This window comes from Cyprinodon tularosa, unplaced genomic scaffold (assembly GCF_016077235.1).
Source record: "Cyprinodon tularosa strain WSP-4 unplaced genomic scaffold, ASM1607723v1 ctg906, whole genome shotgun sequence".
NCBI classification, from domain to species: Eukaryota; Metazoa; Chordata; class Actinopteri; order Cyprinodontiformes; family Cyprinodontidae; genus Cyprinodon; species Cyprinodon tularosa.
Window position 1 is genome coordinate 195,099 of NW_024039681.1, and position 18,650 is coordinate 213,748.

General features: G+C 39.8%; 1 protein-coding gene across 1 annotated transcript in view; it reads right to left on the reverse strand.

Annotated features, from left to right (window-relative positions):
- Positions 1 to 1,548: 1,548 nt before the first annotated feature.
- The window catches only part of LOC119776082 (kelch domain-containing protein 8B-like), a 170,149-nt gene continuing 153,047 nt past the window's right edge, over positions 1,549 to 18,650 (reverse strand). The window contains exons 4-5 of the mRNA XM_038274308.1: positions 18,124 to 18,225; positions 1,549 to 3,204 (exon numbers count right to left, since the gene is read on the reverse strand). Coding sequence (XP_038130236.1) covers positions 3,008 to 3,204; positions 18,124 to 18,225 — 299 coding nt within the window. The 3' untranslated portion in view covers positions 1,549 to 3,007. The remainder of the gene's footprint in view (positions 3,205 to 18,123; positions 18,226 to 18,650) is intronic.

The following is an 18,650-nucleotide window of genomic DNA, read 5'->3' on the forward strand; positions in this document are numbered from 1 at the left end:
ATCCAAGTCATCTTGAAAACATTCTTCTTCCAAATGTTGGCTACATATTACGGGTTTTTTCTCTGGCCAGAAGTTCGATGGCAAATCCTCCCTCTTCAAGTTGGCGATCCAACGACCAACCCGTCCGTGGAGGATCAGGAATCAGAAAGGTGGAATAACTCTTTTTTTCACTTTTACCCGATGTATTCCAGCATCCAGCTGCCATGCACGTGGGCATTGTCAGTTTCACTATAGCTCTGGTGAATTTCAATGGTGAAGTCCTCTGGAAATCTTCAATAATTGTTGTTGATTGCAGATGTGTCTAGTAGTTCCCATTGATTTAGCTTGGAAAGCGGGGAGAATGGCGCTAGGCTTACCGCACCGTGACGTCACTGCTGGAAGATGGCAGGAGGGAGGGGCTACTATATCTGGTCAAAAATGGCCGCTCCCAGACTCAGTGATCACATCAGAAATTATTGTTTTTTTACTGATTAACGCTAAATTTATTAAATTACCACAAACATATAAGTTTTAGGCATAGATAACGATGCATTGATTATTCCTCGCTGACCAGACTTTTCCTGTAACAAAAAATGGGCCTAACTGATAAAACTTCCTTAATTAAAATCCTCTTGAGTATAGATACTTTTAAGTCTTCCTTTTACAGCCTGCCTGATATACGCGGCCTGCAAAGTCGGTCTCAATACTCCGGGGCTAAATGTCCTCTAGATGTTTCTAGAAAGCAGGTTTTTTTTTTATGATTGTTTCTGCAGATTTGTATTTCAGATCTCTGAAATAAAGATGTTTTAGATGGAATTTGAATGGCTTCACCGTTCAGAGAGATTTCCTCTAAGAAACACTTTATGTTTAAAGGTAAATAAAGAGGTATCAGAAAATTAGGTAGCTTAGGTTTTAAGCCCTGAACCCACCGGTTCAGTTTTTCCACATCACACTGAATGCTTATAGAGAGGCTCCAATCAGGCAGGGTGGGCAGATCTGCACAGATTTTCTTCACTTCTGTCTTTAAACTATAAACACCTTAAAACAATTTGCAGCGTTTCACTTGCACAGATTAGGAAAAAGCTATCTAAATAAAAATAAATAAAAAACACCAGCAGGTTCTATAAAGCTCAAACCAGAACAGATAGAGAATGTTCATATAATAAAAACATATTGAGATGTACGTCTAAAGAAAAGAAAGTGAGTGAAGGAAAGTTTATTCGAGTTTTTCTTTTTTTCCATTTTTTTGTGAGGCCCAAAAAGGATCACTACTTTATGTGTTTTCTGTCCTCCTGAACTCCTACCATGGGTACACTGCAAAAATGGTCTAAAAATGAGTGAAACATGTCTTAAAATGAGTAAAAAAATGTCTTAAATTAAGTGTATTTACCCTTAATTTGAGCATGTAAATGAGATGGTTTGCCAACAGAATGAGCAATTTTACTCTTAAAATAAGATATTTAGATAATATGCACTTGAAATAAGACAATGCAAATGTGTTTTCTAATTTTAATTGTAAATTGTCTTGTTTCATTGGCAACATGTCTCTTTTACCTCCTCAATCCAAGAACAAATGCACTTATTTTAAGAAAAAATGACTCATCTAGATTTGGATTTTTTCCAGTGTTTCTATTTTAATGTTTCATTCATTTCTTTTGCACCAGACTGTCCCTCTTACTATATACGTGACATGCGACTCCAAACTGACTCTTTCCCTTTGCGATTAACAGATTTTATTCAGCATTTTCCGCCAAAGCAGACGTGTTTTACTTTGTTACTGCGTCTCTCTTCCTGTGAGACCCATGAAATTGTTGCTGATTTGCTGCATAGTCAGACGAAAATAGCCTAGGGTTCTATCGCAGTCGGAGCTACGCAGCAACATTGCTTAAAATCGTGTCGGGTGTGATCATCCCCATTGAATTTCAATGAGCGTCAAACGCCACGGCCTCCACCGACACGGTTTTCTGTCAGATCGGACGTAAAATCGGATCTGTGCATGCACTGGCCTTTACAGATTGAGCCTCTGGGTTTTCTAAGTACATCTACTGCTGCGGTCAGCCGGACATCCAGCGTCTGGCTGACATCATGCTGATGTTTCTAGTAAAGCAAACTCTGGTAATTCCAGAGGAGAAGATCTCCATGTGATAGGAAGCTAATTTACCATGATGCTTCAGTGCAGCAAGTACTTCTACATTCACTCCATGAGCAAAATCCACACTGAGCTGCATTGTATGGGGGTGTACTGTTGTGTGTGCGTTGGGGGGATTGAACAGTGTGGTTTAGAAATGCTGAAATGTGAGGCAAAGTAAATGAGAAGTTTACCCACAATCACCTTCTTGATTGAGGTTGAACTAAAGAGGGGCTCCTGTTGGGGAGAGAGGAGGTTTTCCTGACGGCAGGTCCTTGACTTGCTTGTGGTGTGAAGGCATGTCAGGGACCAGCACTGCTGATGTAGCGGTTGTTAGCAGCGCTAAGGTTCACACCTAAAATGACAACAGACCTACAGAACAAAGCAGCAACATCAGACGCTCTCTGAATGCCACCATCCAAACCTAAACCAAGCGCTGCTTCTGAGGATGTAGAAAAGAGTCGTTTCCAGCTGTTGCTGCCGCAGCAGAAGGCAGCACCGTCGCCGCTGCCGAGAGTTTTAAATATGGCCCTATGTTCCTTTAGTATCCAGAAAAATACCCTGCTTTTATTCTGAAAAATACTCAACAGTTCAAGCCGTGTTGTTTCTCCAGAAACCAGGATTGTGTCGGGTTGTTGTTTCCTTCCCTCTGATGGAGTAGAAATGCTAGCAGTTTTTTTTTTATTGTAGCCAATCACAGTAATCTGCATCAGAGTCCAGCTCTAAAAAAACCTTCCTCTGAGGACACGTATTGAAGAAGTCTTTGACATCCCAGTAGGAGAGTGGATTTGATTGTGGAGCGTCACAAAAGGAGAGTATCTGAATATGATCCCACTCCTGTTTTACAGTTTCTGCTCATCATAAGGAAACAACAGGTGCCAGTTTGCATTAAGGCCAGCGTCACACTGTCTCCTGTAAGCAGAGGGCCTCCACAGCGTTACTGGGTCCCTGGGCGACTCCCCCGATCACGAAGAGGATGCTGGCCGTCTGCAGCAGAGCAGAAGAGCATCGCGCAGTGGGCATGGGCGATACGTACTCCCAACGCCGCTTCACAGGGTTGTAGCTCTCCACTGAGCCCAGCGGGGATGGCTCATTACCTTCAAAACAAAGAAGAAAAAAAACGGGCCAATAAGCCACATTCTGCTGAGGGGAAAAAAAAAAATCAGACGTATAAATGTGACGATTAAACTCTCAGCAGATACAACACAGCTGAGAGTTTTAAATAATTTCCTTCCTTTTTTGAACTGATGTGTTGGGTTTAAAAATGTAGGTTTGTTAAGGAAGAACTGAAATACACAGTCAGGGATTTTCAAACAACTTCCTGCAGGAGGAGAGACAGTTGCACCCAACGCTCAAACACTCTGTCTCCCACCGGACCTCCTCTGCAGAGCGCTTTATTAACAGAACATAACACATGGTTACAAACAGAGTATTGTTCTGACAGGACAGTTGATCAGGTCATAAGACAGGAAGCTCCACGACTGAATCATGAGACAGAGTGAAGCATCTCATTTCTACAATGTTTCATATGAACACACATTAATTTTCAGAGATGGGAAGTAACGAAGTAAAAAATACTTCGTTACTGTACTCAAGTAGATTTTTCTGATATTTTTACTTTACTTTACTACTTATTTTTATGGTGACTTTTTACTTCTACTCCTTACATTTTTACACAAATATCTGTACTTTCTACTCCTTACATTTTAAAAAATTCTTTCGTTACTTTAGTTTTGAATCATTTCAATGGAGTTACCGTTATTATTTTTCACGCCATCAATACCAAATTCAATCTAATTGGATGGGAATCTACGTTGCATTTGACGCACCACTACAAGATGAATCGACAGATTCGGCGGTATTCATTGGCGGCAAATCATTGCAGCTTGGTGGCGGTGGCGTTAGCATAGTAGCATGGACGACGAGATGATTGAAAATGAACACAATGGAGATCTAGTCCTATTGGCAGACATCCATTTAAAATGTAGGCAACGGCATGAAAAAAGTGGTTTCTACTTTTACTTTTATACTTTAAGTAAATTTACAAGCCTGTACTTTGTTACTTTTACTTGAGTAAAGAAGTTTAATCAGTACTTCTACTTTTACCAGAGTATTTTTTAACACAAGTATCTGTACTTTTACTCAAGTACGAAAAGTGAGTACTTTTGCCATCTCTCTGTTTTTTTACCTGCATTTTACCCGCAACATGATGCAAACCAGTGAAAGAAGGGCTTCTCATCGGAAGGTGAAGGTTTCATGAGCAACAATTTTTAGTCATGCTATATGTAATAGTCTTATTCAGTTTTAGTTGATTAAAACTTACAAAGGTTTTAGTCTAGCTTTAGTCAGTGAACTTTTACAATTTCGTATAATAATAAGATCTTTACCAGACTGACCGTTCTACAATCTACAATAGCCGGGTATAGAATGCTGCCGTGCAGTTCATCATCGATGTTGGGTAGAAAACTTTGATTTATGGAATTCAAATAAACTTTTTTAAGGATTAATGCTCTACTTTATAAAAAAAGCGTCTCACAAAAGTTGTGAAAATAGCAGATCTAGTTTAACATCATATTGGTTAATTTAGCAGACAGACAAGCTAACAAAATGTACAATAAAGGAATTGTTTCAAACATACAAGGTTTCCATTGTAAAGCAAACACTTCCTGATCTACTATGAATTATGCATTAAACACAGATCAATAAAATCTTCATTGCCCAAAAAAAGCAAAGAACAAAAACATTCTTCTTTCTACTTTATTCCTTCAATTGACCCATTGGTTACTGCTGCTCAGAGGTCAAAGTAGATTAAAATTCACTGGATTTTGGTATAAAAAATATAGAAATAACCTACATAACTGACTTGTAATGCCATGGCAATCCAGACCTTAATTGAAAGAATATGCTAACTAAAATGTTAAAATGCTTAAAGGAAACATTTAAAAAAATGTTTTAATGATAATTCAAGTAAACATTTAAATATATAGAAATAAGATGACAATGAAAGAGAAATATTCAAAGATCTTTGTACCTTTTCCCCTGGGTCATTAACCAAAAATAAAAAGTATGTAATGAAATACTTGCTTTGGATATAATTTAGGGATTCCTTTTGTATCATGATTTGTGATAATCACATTGACTTGTTTTGCCTTACAGAAACCTGGCTGCAGCAAGAGGATTATGTGAGCATAAATGAGGCAACTCCTTCAAGCTATTTCAATTTTCACATACCCAGAAGTTCTGGGCGAGGAGGAGGAGTAGCAACAATCTTTCAGTCTGACTTACTGATTACTCCCACGGCAGTTAACTCTTTTTAACATTTAACCCTTAATTTCCCTCATCCAAATTTCAAAACAAGAAAACCTCTTCTTTTTGTAACTTTGTATCGTCCACCAGGTCCTTACTCTCAATTTTTAGATGAGTTTTCAGAGTTCCTTTCTGATTTGGTATTAAATACTGACAGGGTCATCATAGTGGGAGATTTTAACATCCATGCTGACATTGAAGGCGATAGCTTAAGAGCAGCCTTTAATGCTATCTTAGACACTATTGGTTATGTTCAAAATGTGAATAGTCCCACACATTCTCATCTTCATACTTTGGATCTTGTGCTGACATACGGCATAGAATGTGAAGAAATAACAGTATTTCCTCACAACCCTGTCCTCTCTGACCACTTTCTAATAACCTTCATGATTACTTTAACAGAGTTCTCCTCCCCCAAAAGAAGGTTCAATTTTAGTAGATCATTATCAGATAGTGCAGTTATACATTTTAAAGAATCTGCTTCACTTTCTCTCTCCTCTGTGTCGCTGAGCAGTGCTGCAGAGTGCAAAAGCTTAGTTTATTCCCCTTCACAGGCTGATGATTTTGTTGATGGGGTTGCTAGTTCTCTGCGTACTGCCTTAGACAACGCAGCTCTTTTGAAAATGAAAACTGGATAATATTTAGTCAACGCCCCTTTTTCCCGTGATGATGACGAGACGAAAACGCACAAAAATTGTTTCCAGAAAATATAAGTATGATGAAAGACAGACGAAATTTATGATCCATTGACGAATGGACATTAATAAATGTAATTGTTTATAATGAATTTGTAATTGTTAATATAAGTGTTTCTTAAGCTTCGTAGAAGACTACCGTTGTTGCCCTGCTCATCCCTACACGGCGCCTGTCCCACAGTCCCTCGTGCCGCTCAGTCAGTAGGAGCAGAGGGCTTATACTCATAGCTCAAATTCGCAGTCATTGCGGATACCGGTGTGCGGTTTGTTAAACAATGCCTGGATGTATGGAGCCATTTCGTTTACAACACAAAGGAAAACACCTGAGGCAGGACGCCGCCAGAGTCTGCAGCTTCAACATGGCAGGGAAGAACACAGCGAATCTCTAGCGACTTCCGAGGTGCCAACAGCTGACATATGGACGAAGGTAATGATGTGTGTGTGCGTGCACGGGGGCATGCATGTGGCTGAGTGTGTGTGCCTTCCTGTGCATGTATCTGTCAGTCTCTCTGTCATAGAAGAAAGATGTTCTACTGATAGACTGGACCTGACACAGTGACACCACAGCCAGATCAGAGGTTGGGGAAGGAAGGGAAGTCTGTTGCAGAGATGCACCCCCACCCCTCACGCCAAAGAGCAGAAAGCCCTGGAGATCTCAGTGGAAAAGTGGATTGGGCGTTCTGGCCTCACTGCAAGGACCATTGAGAAGGAAGACTTTGTGGATATGATGAAACAAGCTGACAAAAGGTTCAATGTGTGCAGAGGGATATATGTTAAAAAGAGAATCAGTGTGTGAAGTTCTATTCAGCACAGTTTTATATAAATAAAATAGAGAAAAACAGACGCAGTGTGTGGAGAATTTTTATTCTGTACAGTGTGATATATATGTTCAAAAAAAGCAGTGTGTGGAGAAGTTCTATAATTTACAGCGTTGACAAAAATGACAAATATGACTAAAATTGATTTTCGTCATTCAGATTAAGACTAAATAAAAAAAAGCTGATGAAATAAACACTGCCGAAGACACAGACGTCCCTCCCCGTGAAAACTAGGACGGAACTCAATGGGAAAGGAAATTATTCTCATTCTCATTTCAACCGTTGTGTATATTAGCTGCAACGTATCAATTAAGATGCTATGACTGAAAAAGTTTGATGACGGATGACTGTTGCTATATGAATGGCCGAATTTAGGTGTTTAGGTTGACGTAGAACAAACTGGCCTGCAGAAGATAACGGGGGGAAAAAACACAATTTAAGACAGGTTTTTTTCTAAATAGAAATGTTCTCACTTTTGGGACAATATGTCTGATAAAGAATACATTAAATACGACTTTAAATCTCTAGTTCCAGTGGGGAGAAATGGGCACTTCCTGTTGCCTGTTGTCATGGTGACATGTTAAATCGGGGCTCCACTGATAATGGCTTTTCATCCTTGTTATGCACGTGTTAAACTCTGAGTGGATCTACTCAGAGTTGATTAAACTAACTAATAGCAGCTTTTATGAAACTGAAAACTCAACGTTTCGAACCTTAAGCTAGATCAATTTAGAGATGAAGATTTGAGTCTGAGTTTGTTAAACCTGCTTATTAATATGGACCCCTAGTAAAATATTTCCTTTTTGTTGTTCGCATAAGACTATGGCAGAACAACATGATTAGCTTTAAGAGGGGCAGAGAGTTTATGAAGGAAGATCTGCTGCTGAGCAGGTTAGCTCTGGGATGGTCTTACTATGCTAACAGATTTAGAGGTTGAGGAAACTATTTTTCCCTAATTTCAGGTTTGAAAAAAGGTTTTCAGTAAACCTGGTGGGTGAAACGGGTCTCCGAGTTGAAAAACACTAATCTAGATCTAGATCTAGGTCAGAATGAAGACCTTAAAAATCGGACTTTGACGCATTTCAAGGATTCCTTATTTCCACTATGATCAATTTTAACTAATATTCACCAGTTTTCAGTTCAAAGTGAGATCCAAATATGAAATCACAAAATAGTCAGGAAAACTGCGACGACTCCTCACTTTTAGTTTTTTTTATTTCTATTGAATCAGGTTTAAAGAAGGATACAGATTGAGGGCTCTGGTAGAAGATGGGCTGCCAGCTGTCAGGACGCACCATTGGCAGGAAAACATCTTCAGATTTGCACAATACAAATGTTGCCACAATATATTTTTACCTTAAAAGAAAGGAGGAGCAAGAAGGCTCTTGGAAGGCAGCCTAGCTATTGTCACTAAAGACAAAAAGAACCAGGAGCAGAGAAAAGCTGACAAGTAATTGGCAGCAAAGGTTGTTTTGATGCCTTGTGAGAACATAGCCTGGCCCGCTAGCATTGCTGGTGTTCTAGCAAATATTCCACCTGTCATGATGTGCACTGTGTGGGCAGCACAACTTATGCCACTTGTTTCTCAGCTGTGGTGCTTTCAGTTTGTGAAGTTTATAATCAGGTTGCCGAGCCTCTCTGGTAAACCTGTTTCTTCTGAGGTTATTTTGTTTTTGTCTTTTTGACTCATTGAAAAATGAAGCATTTCTGAACAATTGGGAAATCGAATTTTGAGCCGACCAGCAGGCAAAGTACTAAACTGCATTGTGTCAAATAAAAAGCAGCAAACTGACGAAAGATTTTGTTGGTAGGTTGTCATGAGAAAAAACTATTAACTCCAGTTAAATAAATGGAGATCAATGGATTTCAGTCAGTCTGCATTTTATTATATCTGTGCAAAGAGAGAACATTTCATCATACGGCATCATATGGTAATCATCCCTGTTCTGATCTGGGCAGCGTTCTTTTCCCCTTATTAACAATAATGGAAACTAGTCTGAGTCAAAACAAATTCCACTTTGGTTAAACAGTAACATGTTATGAATAAACCTTGAGAGAGAATCTGGTTTTTAACCCCTTATTCAGGTATTGTGTGGCCTTTCAGGTGAAACAGACTGAGTGAAAACTTTTTTTCAGTGAGTAAATCGCATAAATCAATACATGAAATAAGAGAAATCTGTTTTCCAACAACAGTTGTAATTAACAATCCATGAAAACCATTTAAAAAAACCTTAAAAGTACCAAAATAATCATAATAGTCAAAAAGTTTAAATTCAGACTAATTGTGCAGCCATGATGGATACACAGTCTGACAGCATCATATGAGCATCAAGATCATGGGTTTGAAACAACCTGAGGTCTTTCTGTGTTTTTCATTTTGAGTAGTTGTTACCTACTTTACCTTGGTGTTTAATAGATATTGAAATTAGATACACTTTAGTAATAAAATCTGAGTAAATTCATATAAACCAAATTGACCGCAAATTATTTTTTGGGGGGAAAATCTCGAGGTTGTTTTTTACAGTGTTTAGCAATTTAAAAAGCATCTTTGGTCACACCAGTAGTTGAATTTTCCTTTTGCAGAATACCTGAAGCCAGAGGAAAGAGGGCGACCTTTAGGTGAGACACTGGGATGGATTCTCTGATGCAGCAATTCTCAGTTTTTCCATCACTTCAAGGACGTTCTTGTACTTGCATTAGTAGCCTAGTCAGGCCAGCTGACAGCCTTGGCTGATCTAAAGAATTGACGGGTGGGGGCACGTCATTCAGTTACAATCTTCATTCTGTACGTGGCGAAGATTTAAGGAATTGAATGGGAGCAGTGTCCTTCAGCTGAGAACAAAGTATAATATTTTGATAAGGCAGGAGCCATGGATGTCTCCTCATCTGCTAACATGTACGATGGAAAATATGATGATGTTGCAGACTGAAGTATAAAATGTTTCTCTACCTGTTTATTGGGGCCACTTACCGAGAAGTGAGCCGGGTTGGTAAGCAGCTGCCTTCTGTTACTCTAAGCAACTTCTCTGATCTGAATAAGATTAGAATTTCTGTCCATTATGGTTATTTAATGCATATAAGTTATAAAGTGTGATTTAAAGAGTTTTTCCTGAGTGATCTCTTTTTAGGAAAACTAACTGGAGAGAGAAAGCTCCAAGGCGTAGCCACTGAGGATGTCTTTAACTACACACTGGAAGAAAATCTAAATCTAGATAAGTCATTTTTTCTTTAAACAAGTGCGTTTTTTCTTGAATTGAGGAGGTAAATGAGACACTTTGCCAATGGAACAAGACAATATACATTTAAAATAAGAAAAAACACTGCTTCATTGTCTTATTTTAAGTGTATATTACCTAATTCCCTTATTTTAAGAGTAAAAATCCTCATTCCATTGGCAAATCATCTTAATTTCCTGCTCAAATTATGGGTAAATACCCTTTATTTAAGACATTTTGTCTTATTTTAGATTGTTTTTGCAGTGTAGTTTTATTTGCATTTTCAGTTTCTCTGTCTTTTTAAAACAAAAGGTTTAATATTCCTCTTGGACATGCAAAACTTTAATTTGCAGCTTAAGTTTCTGTCTCTGCAATGCTTGAACATCTTGGTCTTCATCCTCTAATCACCCATGTGAAAAGCAAAGTAAGACCCCATTTTCACAAACATACTTTTCATTCCTTTGGTCTAATATGAGCCCTGAGGCGATCAGCTGAACTGGGATCCTTTTGTGGGTCGAACCGAATAGAGTGGAGACATTTTGGGGATAAAGCCCATAGAAGGGTGAGGGTACTTACAATGCACAAACAGTTATGAAACATAATAACCTTCATAAGGGAAAGCTGGGAGCTTAGGATAACCTGACTGCCTGTCATGGAAACGAGGAATCACGGTAAGAAATATTCCATTTCTCTGGAGGTTTGTGGTACTAACCCTGTGCTGCATAGTTGATGATTTAAAACCTGCCAACATCGCTGTATATGTCTCTGCTCTGCCTGCTTATTGTGTTTTCGCCCCTATTATTACAGTTGATTGTTTCGCTGTTTGCCGGTCGGTAGAGCCCAGCTTGTACACTGCAAAAAATCTAAATCTAGAAAAGTCATTTTTTTCTTAAAATAAGTGCATTTGTTCTTGGATTGAAGAGGTAAAAGAGACATTTTACACTTAAAATAAGAAAACACAATTGCATTGCCTTATTTTAAGTGCATATTATCTAATTATCTTATTTTGCCTGCGAGTTCACGAGTCTACAGAAACCGCGGCAGACCAAACCAGATGAAAGTGCGCATTCAGCGTCTGCTCTGCCGATAATGCAAGCGTAGAAGAAGAAATGTGCTGTTTACCTGTGCAAAGAAAGAAACAACGAAAGAAAAATGTCTGAGGACTTCAGTGTTGAGGAAGAGCATGAGTTCTTTGCCGAGCTGAATGCGCACTTTCATCTGGTTTGGTCTGCCGCGGTTTCCGTAGACTCGTGAAAGCGCTTTCAGGAAATCCTATACACTACTGTTTATGCTCTAAAAACATTCTAAATGACTTCGTTTCGAGTAAATTCTGGATGCTACCCACTCAGGACACTTGGAATACATTGGACGAGCAGTATGGAGGAATATTGACACGTTTTTTGTGGACTTTTATGGACCTTTCTGCCTCGGGCGCCATAGACCTCCATTATTTGAATGTCAGCAGACAGCTAGAAGCCTCCCAGATCTCCAGATGCATTTGAGATATCAAAAAAGTACTCCAGAGTGTTGTTCAGCATGGGGGTGAGTAGAAAATGAAGGCTAATCATGTTTTGGGTGTACTATTCCTTTAAGCCTTTAAATGAACTGGTATCAAGTACATTTGCCTTGTTTTTAAGCCAGTTGTTTGCTTGTTTTGAGCAATAATTGGTTAGAGGACATTTAATTCTAAGCAATAATGACTAATAAATTAGAATAAATTCCTTAAAATAAGAGAAAAAATCTTAACAAGTAAAAGAAGAAATAGACTTTTCTACTTGATTTACGTTTTTTTGGATGCTTACTACTTGGATAGTATGTTCTTGTTTTAAGAAATCTTACCAAGTCTCATTTGCTTGCTGCACTGGCAGATTAGTTTGCTCAAAATAAGCAATTATTCACTTAAAAAACTATATTTTGTTCTTATTTTTTAGAAGGCATTTTTTGTTGTGTTGCATTAGCAATATGTTTAACCAAGCTCATTATGGACATTGAAGTGGACTGACCTGCTCTGAAACAGTTCGTCAGATAAATTATATATTTTCCAGTAATTTATATAGTTTTTTACAAATATTTTTTCTAATATCGTTGAAAATTGAGTTAATACTGAAACTGGCCTGTAATTTGAATATTAATGGAGATCACCAATCCTATAAATAGGTAGGATTTTAACTATTTGGATGCTCCGGTTTTAAATGAAAGTAAAGAATTTAGTGGTTTAACTATTTCATAGATTATATTTTACTTTACAAAATGTCAAAATCCATCCAATCATAGATATTTGGTTCTTTGCACCACAAAGTCAATAATTTCATTTTTGTTGACATCTGATAAAAGCAACCCAATGTCTTTTTATGTACTGATTTTGAGGCTTTGGGCTTCTTCTTGCTAAGTTATATCAAACAATTGTAGCTAAACATGCTTCCTACACTGCAAAAATGATCTCAAAATGAGTAGAAATGTCTTAAATTAAGGCTATTTACCCTTAATTTGAGCAGGGAAATAAGATGATTTGCCAATGGAATTAGTATTTTCACTCTTAAAATAAGGTATCTAGATAAAATGCACTTGAAATAAGACAATGCAATAGTTTTTTCTTATTTTAAGTGTAAATTGTCTTGTTCCATTGGCAAAGTGTCTCACTTAAATCCTTAATTCAAGGAAAAATGCACTTATTATAAGAAGAAATGACTCATTTAGGTTTCATTTCTGACATTCACTGTCCTTATAATGTCTCTTCTCATCTTCTTTTTTCATCTAATTTTTCTGCTCCTTTCTCATTTAGCGGGTATGTGCAGGTTTATTATACATCAGGCAGACCTAAGTTGTTGCTGTTTCCATGGAGACCCACATTACAGCGAGTTAGTCTGGTTAGGGTGTGTGGATGTGTCTGTCAAAGTAAGACCATGGTAATAATTTTGTTGGGAGAACAAAGTGGTATTTTCCAAGTAAACCAGATTTCTGCAGCTTCATCTTTTTTATCATTCCTATGAAGATCCACCCCCCCCTCCTCAGAAACACCTTGTTACAGGATGAACAAAGAATTTCCTATTTCACTTTGATTCTCCACCCACAGACGTCATTTCATTTCAACCATCAGTTCTCATTCCTTTCACCTTTCTCCTCCGTGTTCTTCGCTGCATCACATCTTGCTTTTTGTTATGGTTTAAACCTTCATTGTATTGCTGCATCATCTTTAACTCCTCTCTTACTTTGCGATTTTCCAACCCATCTCAGCCAGCCGCCTTCTCTTTCATTTCCTGCAATTATTCTTCTTTTATCCTAATTCTCTACTTTAACACAATTGTCCTTTTGTCTGTCGCCCCTTTCTAACATCCAGCCACAGATTAATGTTTTTTCCATTCCTTTGTTCTTTGCTTTCTCTCTAAATACCATTACGGAGCCAACCCACTTACACACCAGCAAAAAAATAAACAAAAACCATACAAAAAACAATAAGTTACCACAGCAAAACTGATATTCAGTTGCATTATAAATAACTTTAACTTAGGTTTTTGAGGTAATCTTTTTCCGTCTACAAGAATTTGTTGAGAGTTCTAAATACTGATGTCTTTATTTCATTACTACTTTTAAACAGTGTCCGCGAAAAATGTAACTGCATTATTGCAATAAAGATTTGGATCCGCTCCCCCCCCAAAAAAAGAGTATGCACATATTTATATTGAAAAAGTGCAATGTTTTAATCTAAAGCTGCAAAACCTGTGCTAATTATGTCTTTATTTTTTGCGTCCTTAAAGCTGTAAAGTTTACCGTCAACTGTCAACATCCTTTGACTAAACAAAGTACACAAGTTCCCCAGTTAGCCTGAGCTGCTACTGCCTCTATCTGTTTAAATAAACTAACCAAGCTGCTACTAACTAGTTTAAAGGTGTTGAGCAGGAATTTCGCAAGTTTTTTTAAAACAGTCAGGTACCGGTCCGTGGGCCATTTGGTACCGGGCCACACAGAAAAAAAAATATATATAATTTATCAACGATCAGAGTCTAAGTGATGTTTTATTTTGAGAAATATAAAAAAAAATTGCGGTATTCTCTCCCAATTACATCAGTTGGCGCATCTGTGCCTCTTGACGCATCCTATTTCCTGCAGTTAGAGCGACCAAAACAAAGCTACGGAGCAGACTGGACATCAGGAGCTCACTTCGTGTCATTGTATCCAGTTACACCTAGATGGGACCGGCTTGTTTTGGAGAAACAAGCTCAGGGTTCCCACTAATTCAACATAATGGTCACTTTTATTTTTATGCTGTTCTTTTTTGATTTTATGCCAGTCGGATCATTTTATTTGATCATATTTACCCCCCACACTTTAAAGGTTGGTCCGTGAAAATATTGTCTGACATATAACCGGTCCGTGCCGCAAAAAAGGTTGGGGACCGCTGTTTTAAAAGACCTGCCTTCTCCATGCGTGCAAGCATACACTAACCCCTAAATCCATCAATCCCTATATAGGGACTTTATACACTTGGAAAAATGGAAATCTAGAAAAGTAATTTTTTCTTTAAATAAGTGCATTTGTGCTTGGATTGATGAGGTAAAAGACACATTTTGCCAATAGAACAAGGCAATTTAAACTTAAAATAAGAAAACACAATTGCATTGTCTTATTTCAAGTGTATATTATCTAATTATCTTATTTTAAAAGTAAAAATACTAATTCGATTGGCAAACTATCTCATTTACCTACTCAAATTAAGGGTAAATACATTTAATTTAAGAAATTTCTAGTTATATCTGGAGCGTTTTTCCAGTGTAGTGGACTTTATAGCGAACTCGGTTAACTGAGCGTTTGCACAGATGATCGCTACGTTTGGCTCCCCGTTGGTAACGTAACCTCTCCTCTCCTGGTCCATCTTTTTTATTAATGGCTGCTGTCAGGTAGCGACAGCCGACCACTGTGGCAGCAAACCCCATCATGTTTTACAAGAGACAAAACATTACAGGATATATCTGCCTCTTGTGAGCCATTTCTTTTCTTTTCATATACCCTTCCTAGACACTTTTTCTCTAATGTCCCTCGGCCATTTTGAAAGAACCGCAGTGACAAAGGTGAGCTTCAATGACTGTCTGAAACCGTAGCTCTACACAGATATATGCCTGAAAGTACGCATGCGTTGAATAAGATAGCTGGGGATGAGCATGTAGGACGGCCTAACCTGGTACATGTCATGATCGCAGCCCCGGTAGCTGATTTAATAACTCATTCACCTGCCATTCCCCCCCCGGCGCTCTAATTATCATTCATCTTATCCACCTGTTCGGTCTGCTTTATATATGGTTCAGCCTAGCTATCGGAGCCAGATCATTATCCCTAGTTTTTTGTCCATGGTTCATGTCCCTGCTCTCATAGCATAGGACAGATGGACCCAGTATTCAGGTGAGGCTGACAGTGGGAAGTTTCAGAATGTTTAATGACAACAAATGATATAAAAACAGTATATGAACAGAACACAGGCTTCTGTTGATCAGTGGACCTGCAAACGCTGCAGCGGAGGGCGGCGCATCACCCATCACTGGCACTCTGCTGGAGGGAGAAACACAGGAATGTGGCCATGATAATCTGACAGAAGATGATTATCCGTGTACTGTAAGTCACTTACCTGGTTTAAGAGTTCGGTCTATCCTCCGGGTGAGGCAGGATAAGCCGTCAAGAGTCTCCCTGATAAAGCAACCCCAGTGAGCAGCAGGAGACCAATCCAGGTCAGGGAAAAAGTCCAGAACAGGACAGTTGTGTTATCTAGGAGTCCAGGAGCTTCAGACTGCTGCTTCAAAATAGTTGTGGGTCTTCGTCAGACAGAAGCACCGTAGAAAGTGACCAGGATCCAGCACCAGCTCAATCCCAGACTTCCTGAACTGGGAGCATCTCTGAATAACTAGTCGACACAGGGACAGCGCCACTGGTGTTAAGCTTTCCATAATGCAGACATCCCAAGTCTCCAGGAAGTCCTTGGAGTCTCCCTGATATCGATAGTTGTTCACGGATGCCCGCGAGTCAGATAAATAATCCCGGATTTTAGACTATGCAAGGTTTTAATGCAAGTAAGAGAGTGCAGGCAATACAATAATTTGTGCAGCATGTGCGGATTAGAACTACACTATATTGCCAAAAGTATTTGCTCACCCATCCAAATTATTGGAATCAGGTGTTCCAATCACTTCCATGGCCACAGGTGTATAAATTCAAGCACCTAGGCATGCAGACTGTTTTTACAAACATTTGTGAAAGAATGGGTCGCTCTCAGGAGCTCAGTGAATTCCAGCGTGGAACTGTGATAGGATGCCACCTGTGCAACAAATCCAGTCGTGAAATTTCCTCGCTCCTAAATATTCCACAGTCAACTGTCAGCTGTATTATAAGAAAATGGAAGTGTTTGGGAACGACAGCAACTCAGCCACGAAGTGGTAGGCCACGTAAACTGACGGAGCGGGGTCAGCGGATGCTGACGCGCATAGTGCGAAGAGGTCGCCAACTTTCTGCAGAGTCAATCACTACAGACCTCCAAACTTCATGTGGCCTTCAGATTAGCTCAAGAACAGTGCGCAGAGAGCTTCATGGAATGGGTTTCCATGGTCGAGCAGCTGCATCCAAGCCATACATCACCAAGTGCAATGCAAAGCGTCGGATGCGGTGGTGTAAAGCACGCCGCCACTGGACTCTAGAGCAGTGGAGACGCGTTCTCTGGAGTGACGAATCGCGCTTCTCCATCTGGCAATCTGATGGACGGGTCTGGGTTTGGCGGTTGCCAGGAGAACGGTACTTGTCTGACTGCATTGTGCCAAGTGTAAAGTTTGGTGGAGGGGGGATTATGGTGTGAGGTTGTTTTTCAGGAGCTGGGCTTGGCCCCTTAGTTCCAGTGAAAGGAACTCTGAATGCTTCAGCATACCAAGACATTTTGGACAATTCCATGCTCCCAACTTTGTGGGAACAGTTTGGAGCTGGCCCCTTCCTCTTCCAACATGACTGTGCACCAGTGCACAAAGCAAGGTCCATAAAGACATGGATGACAGAGTCTGGTGTGGATGAACTTGACTGGCCTGCACAGAGTCCTGACCTCAACCCGATAGAACACCTTTGGGATGAATTAGAGCGGAGACTGAGAGCCAGGCCTTCTCGTCCAACATCAGTGTGCGACCTCACAAATGCGCTTCTGGAAGAATGGTCAAAAATTCCCATAAACACACTCCTAAACCTTGTGGACAGCCTTCCCAGAAGAGTTGAAGCTGTTCTAGCTGCAAAGGGTGGACCGACGTCATATTGAACCCTATGGATTAGGAACGGGATGTCACTTAAGCTCATATGTGAGTCAAGGCAGGTGAGCAAATACTTTTGGCAATATAGTGTACTTCAACTGCACAGACAACAAGAGAGAGGGATGTGTTGGGAGGAGGTTGCTTGTGAAACCTGTGCGTATCTGTCCAAAGCCATGCTCTGTTCAATGAGTGTTCCAGGCGACTGGTTGTCAGAGAGCACACTGATTGGTTTATTCAGAAAAATAAGCCAATAAGCTTTGGTTTACTCTCCGAACAGTCACCTAGTTACAACTCAAAGCTGTGCATCTTGTGAAATGGCAGAGGTTGAATCCTAAAGTAAAAAACAAAAGATTGGTGGGTTCGATAAGCATCTCCCTGAAATTTCCTGAAACTCCCTGAGTTTTTTAAAGCTTGGGATGTCTGATAAGGTACAGGCAGCCTGGTTCCTCGCTCTGTAACATTCAGGTCTTACATGCTGAGATGAAACCGGCAATCACCAGTGAGGAGCTCCTTTTATTTTATGATGCGATGTGATAGGAGCGACAGCAACCTGTTAGCAACCACGTGATATAGTAGCAATATGTCGGGAGAGTAGTGACTTTGTCACTACTCTCATATTTGGTGTGAAACACTATTAGTCTTTTTGGTAGGAGGACAATCAGACCTTAACATGTCAGTAAATAGAAAAGACAGAGGATGACCAGAGATACTGACCTAGACCACCAGCTACGATGACTCTTCCTCCAAGGCAACCCGCCACAAAATCTGCCCTTTTTTCCCTCATCCTGGATGTTCGGCTGGGCTTGATCCAAACACCTGCCAAAGGAGGGAGAGCATGAAATGGGTCCACTCACCTTGAACTGTTCAATAATAACAAATCTGAAGGTGTTTGTCACAGAATCCTTGGTTCCTTGTTTCTGCATATTTGCTCCCTTTAAGCAGTGCTTTGTCATTTTAGCCACCTTTGGTCAATGTGACTTTCAGCTTTAGCCTAGCTGAAGGCCATTGGAAGTACTGTCCTAAATGACCCAATCTCTCTGGTTCTGGTTCTGATAGCAGACTTTGGATCAGCAGACTGAGAAGACATGGAGTTGCAAAGACAAGCCCATGTTCTAGAATAAATCCTAGTGGGAAGTCTGCTGGACCGGACCGGGCATTCGAACCGAGCCATCAGCTCCGGGGCTGGTCTGGGAAACCCTGGCTGACAGGGGCAGCGAGCCAGCCGGGGACGAAGTGACCTG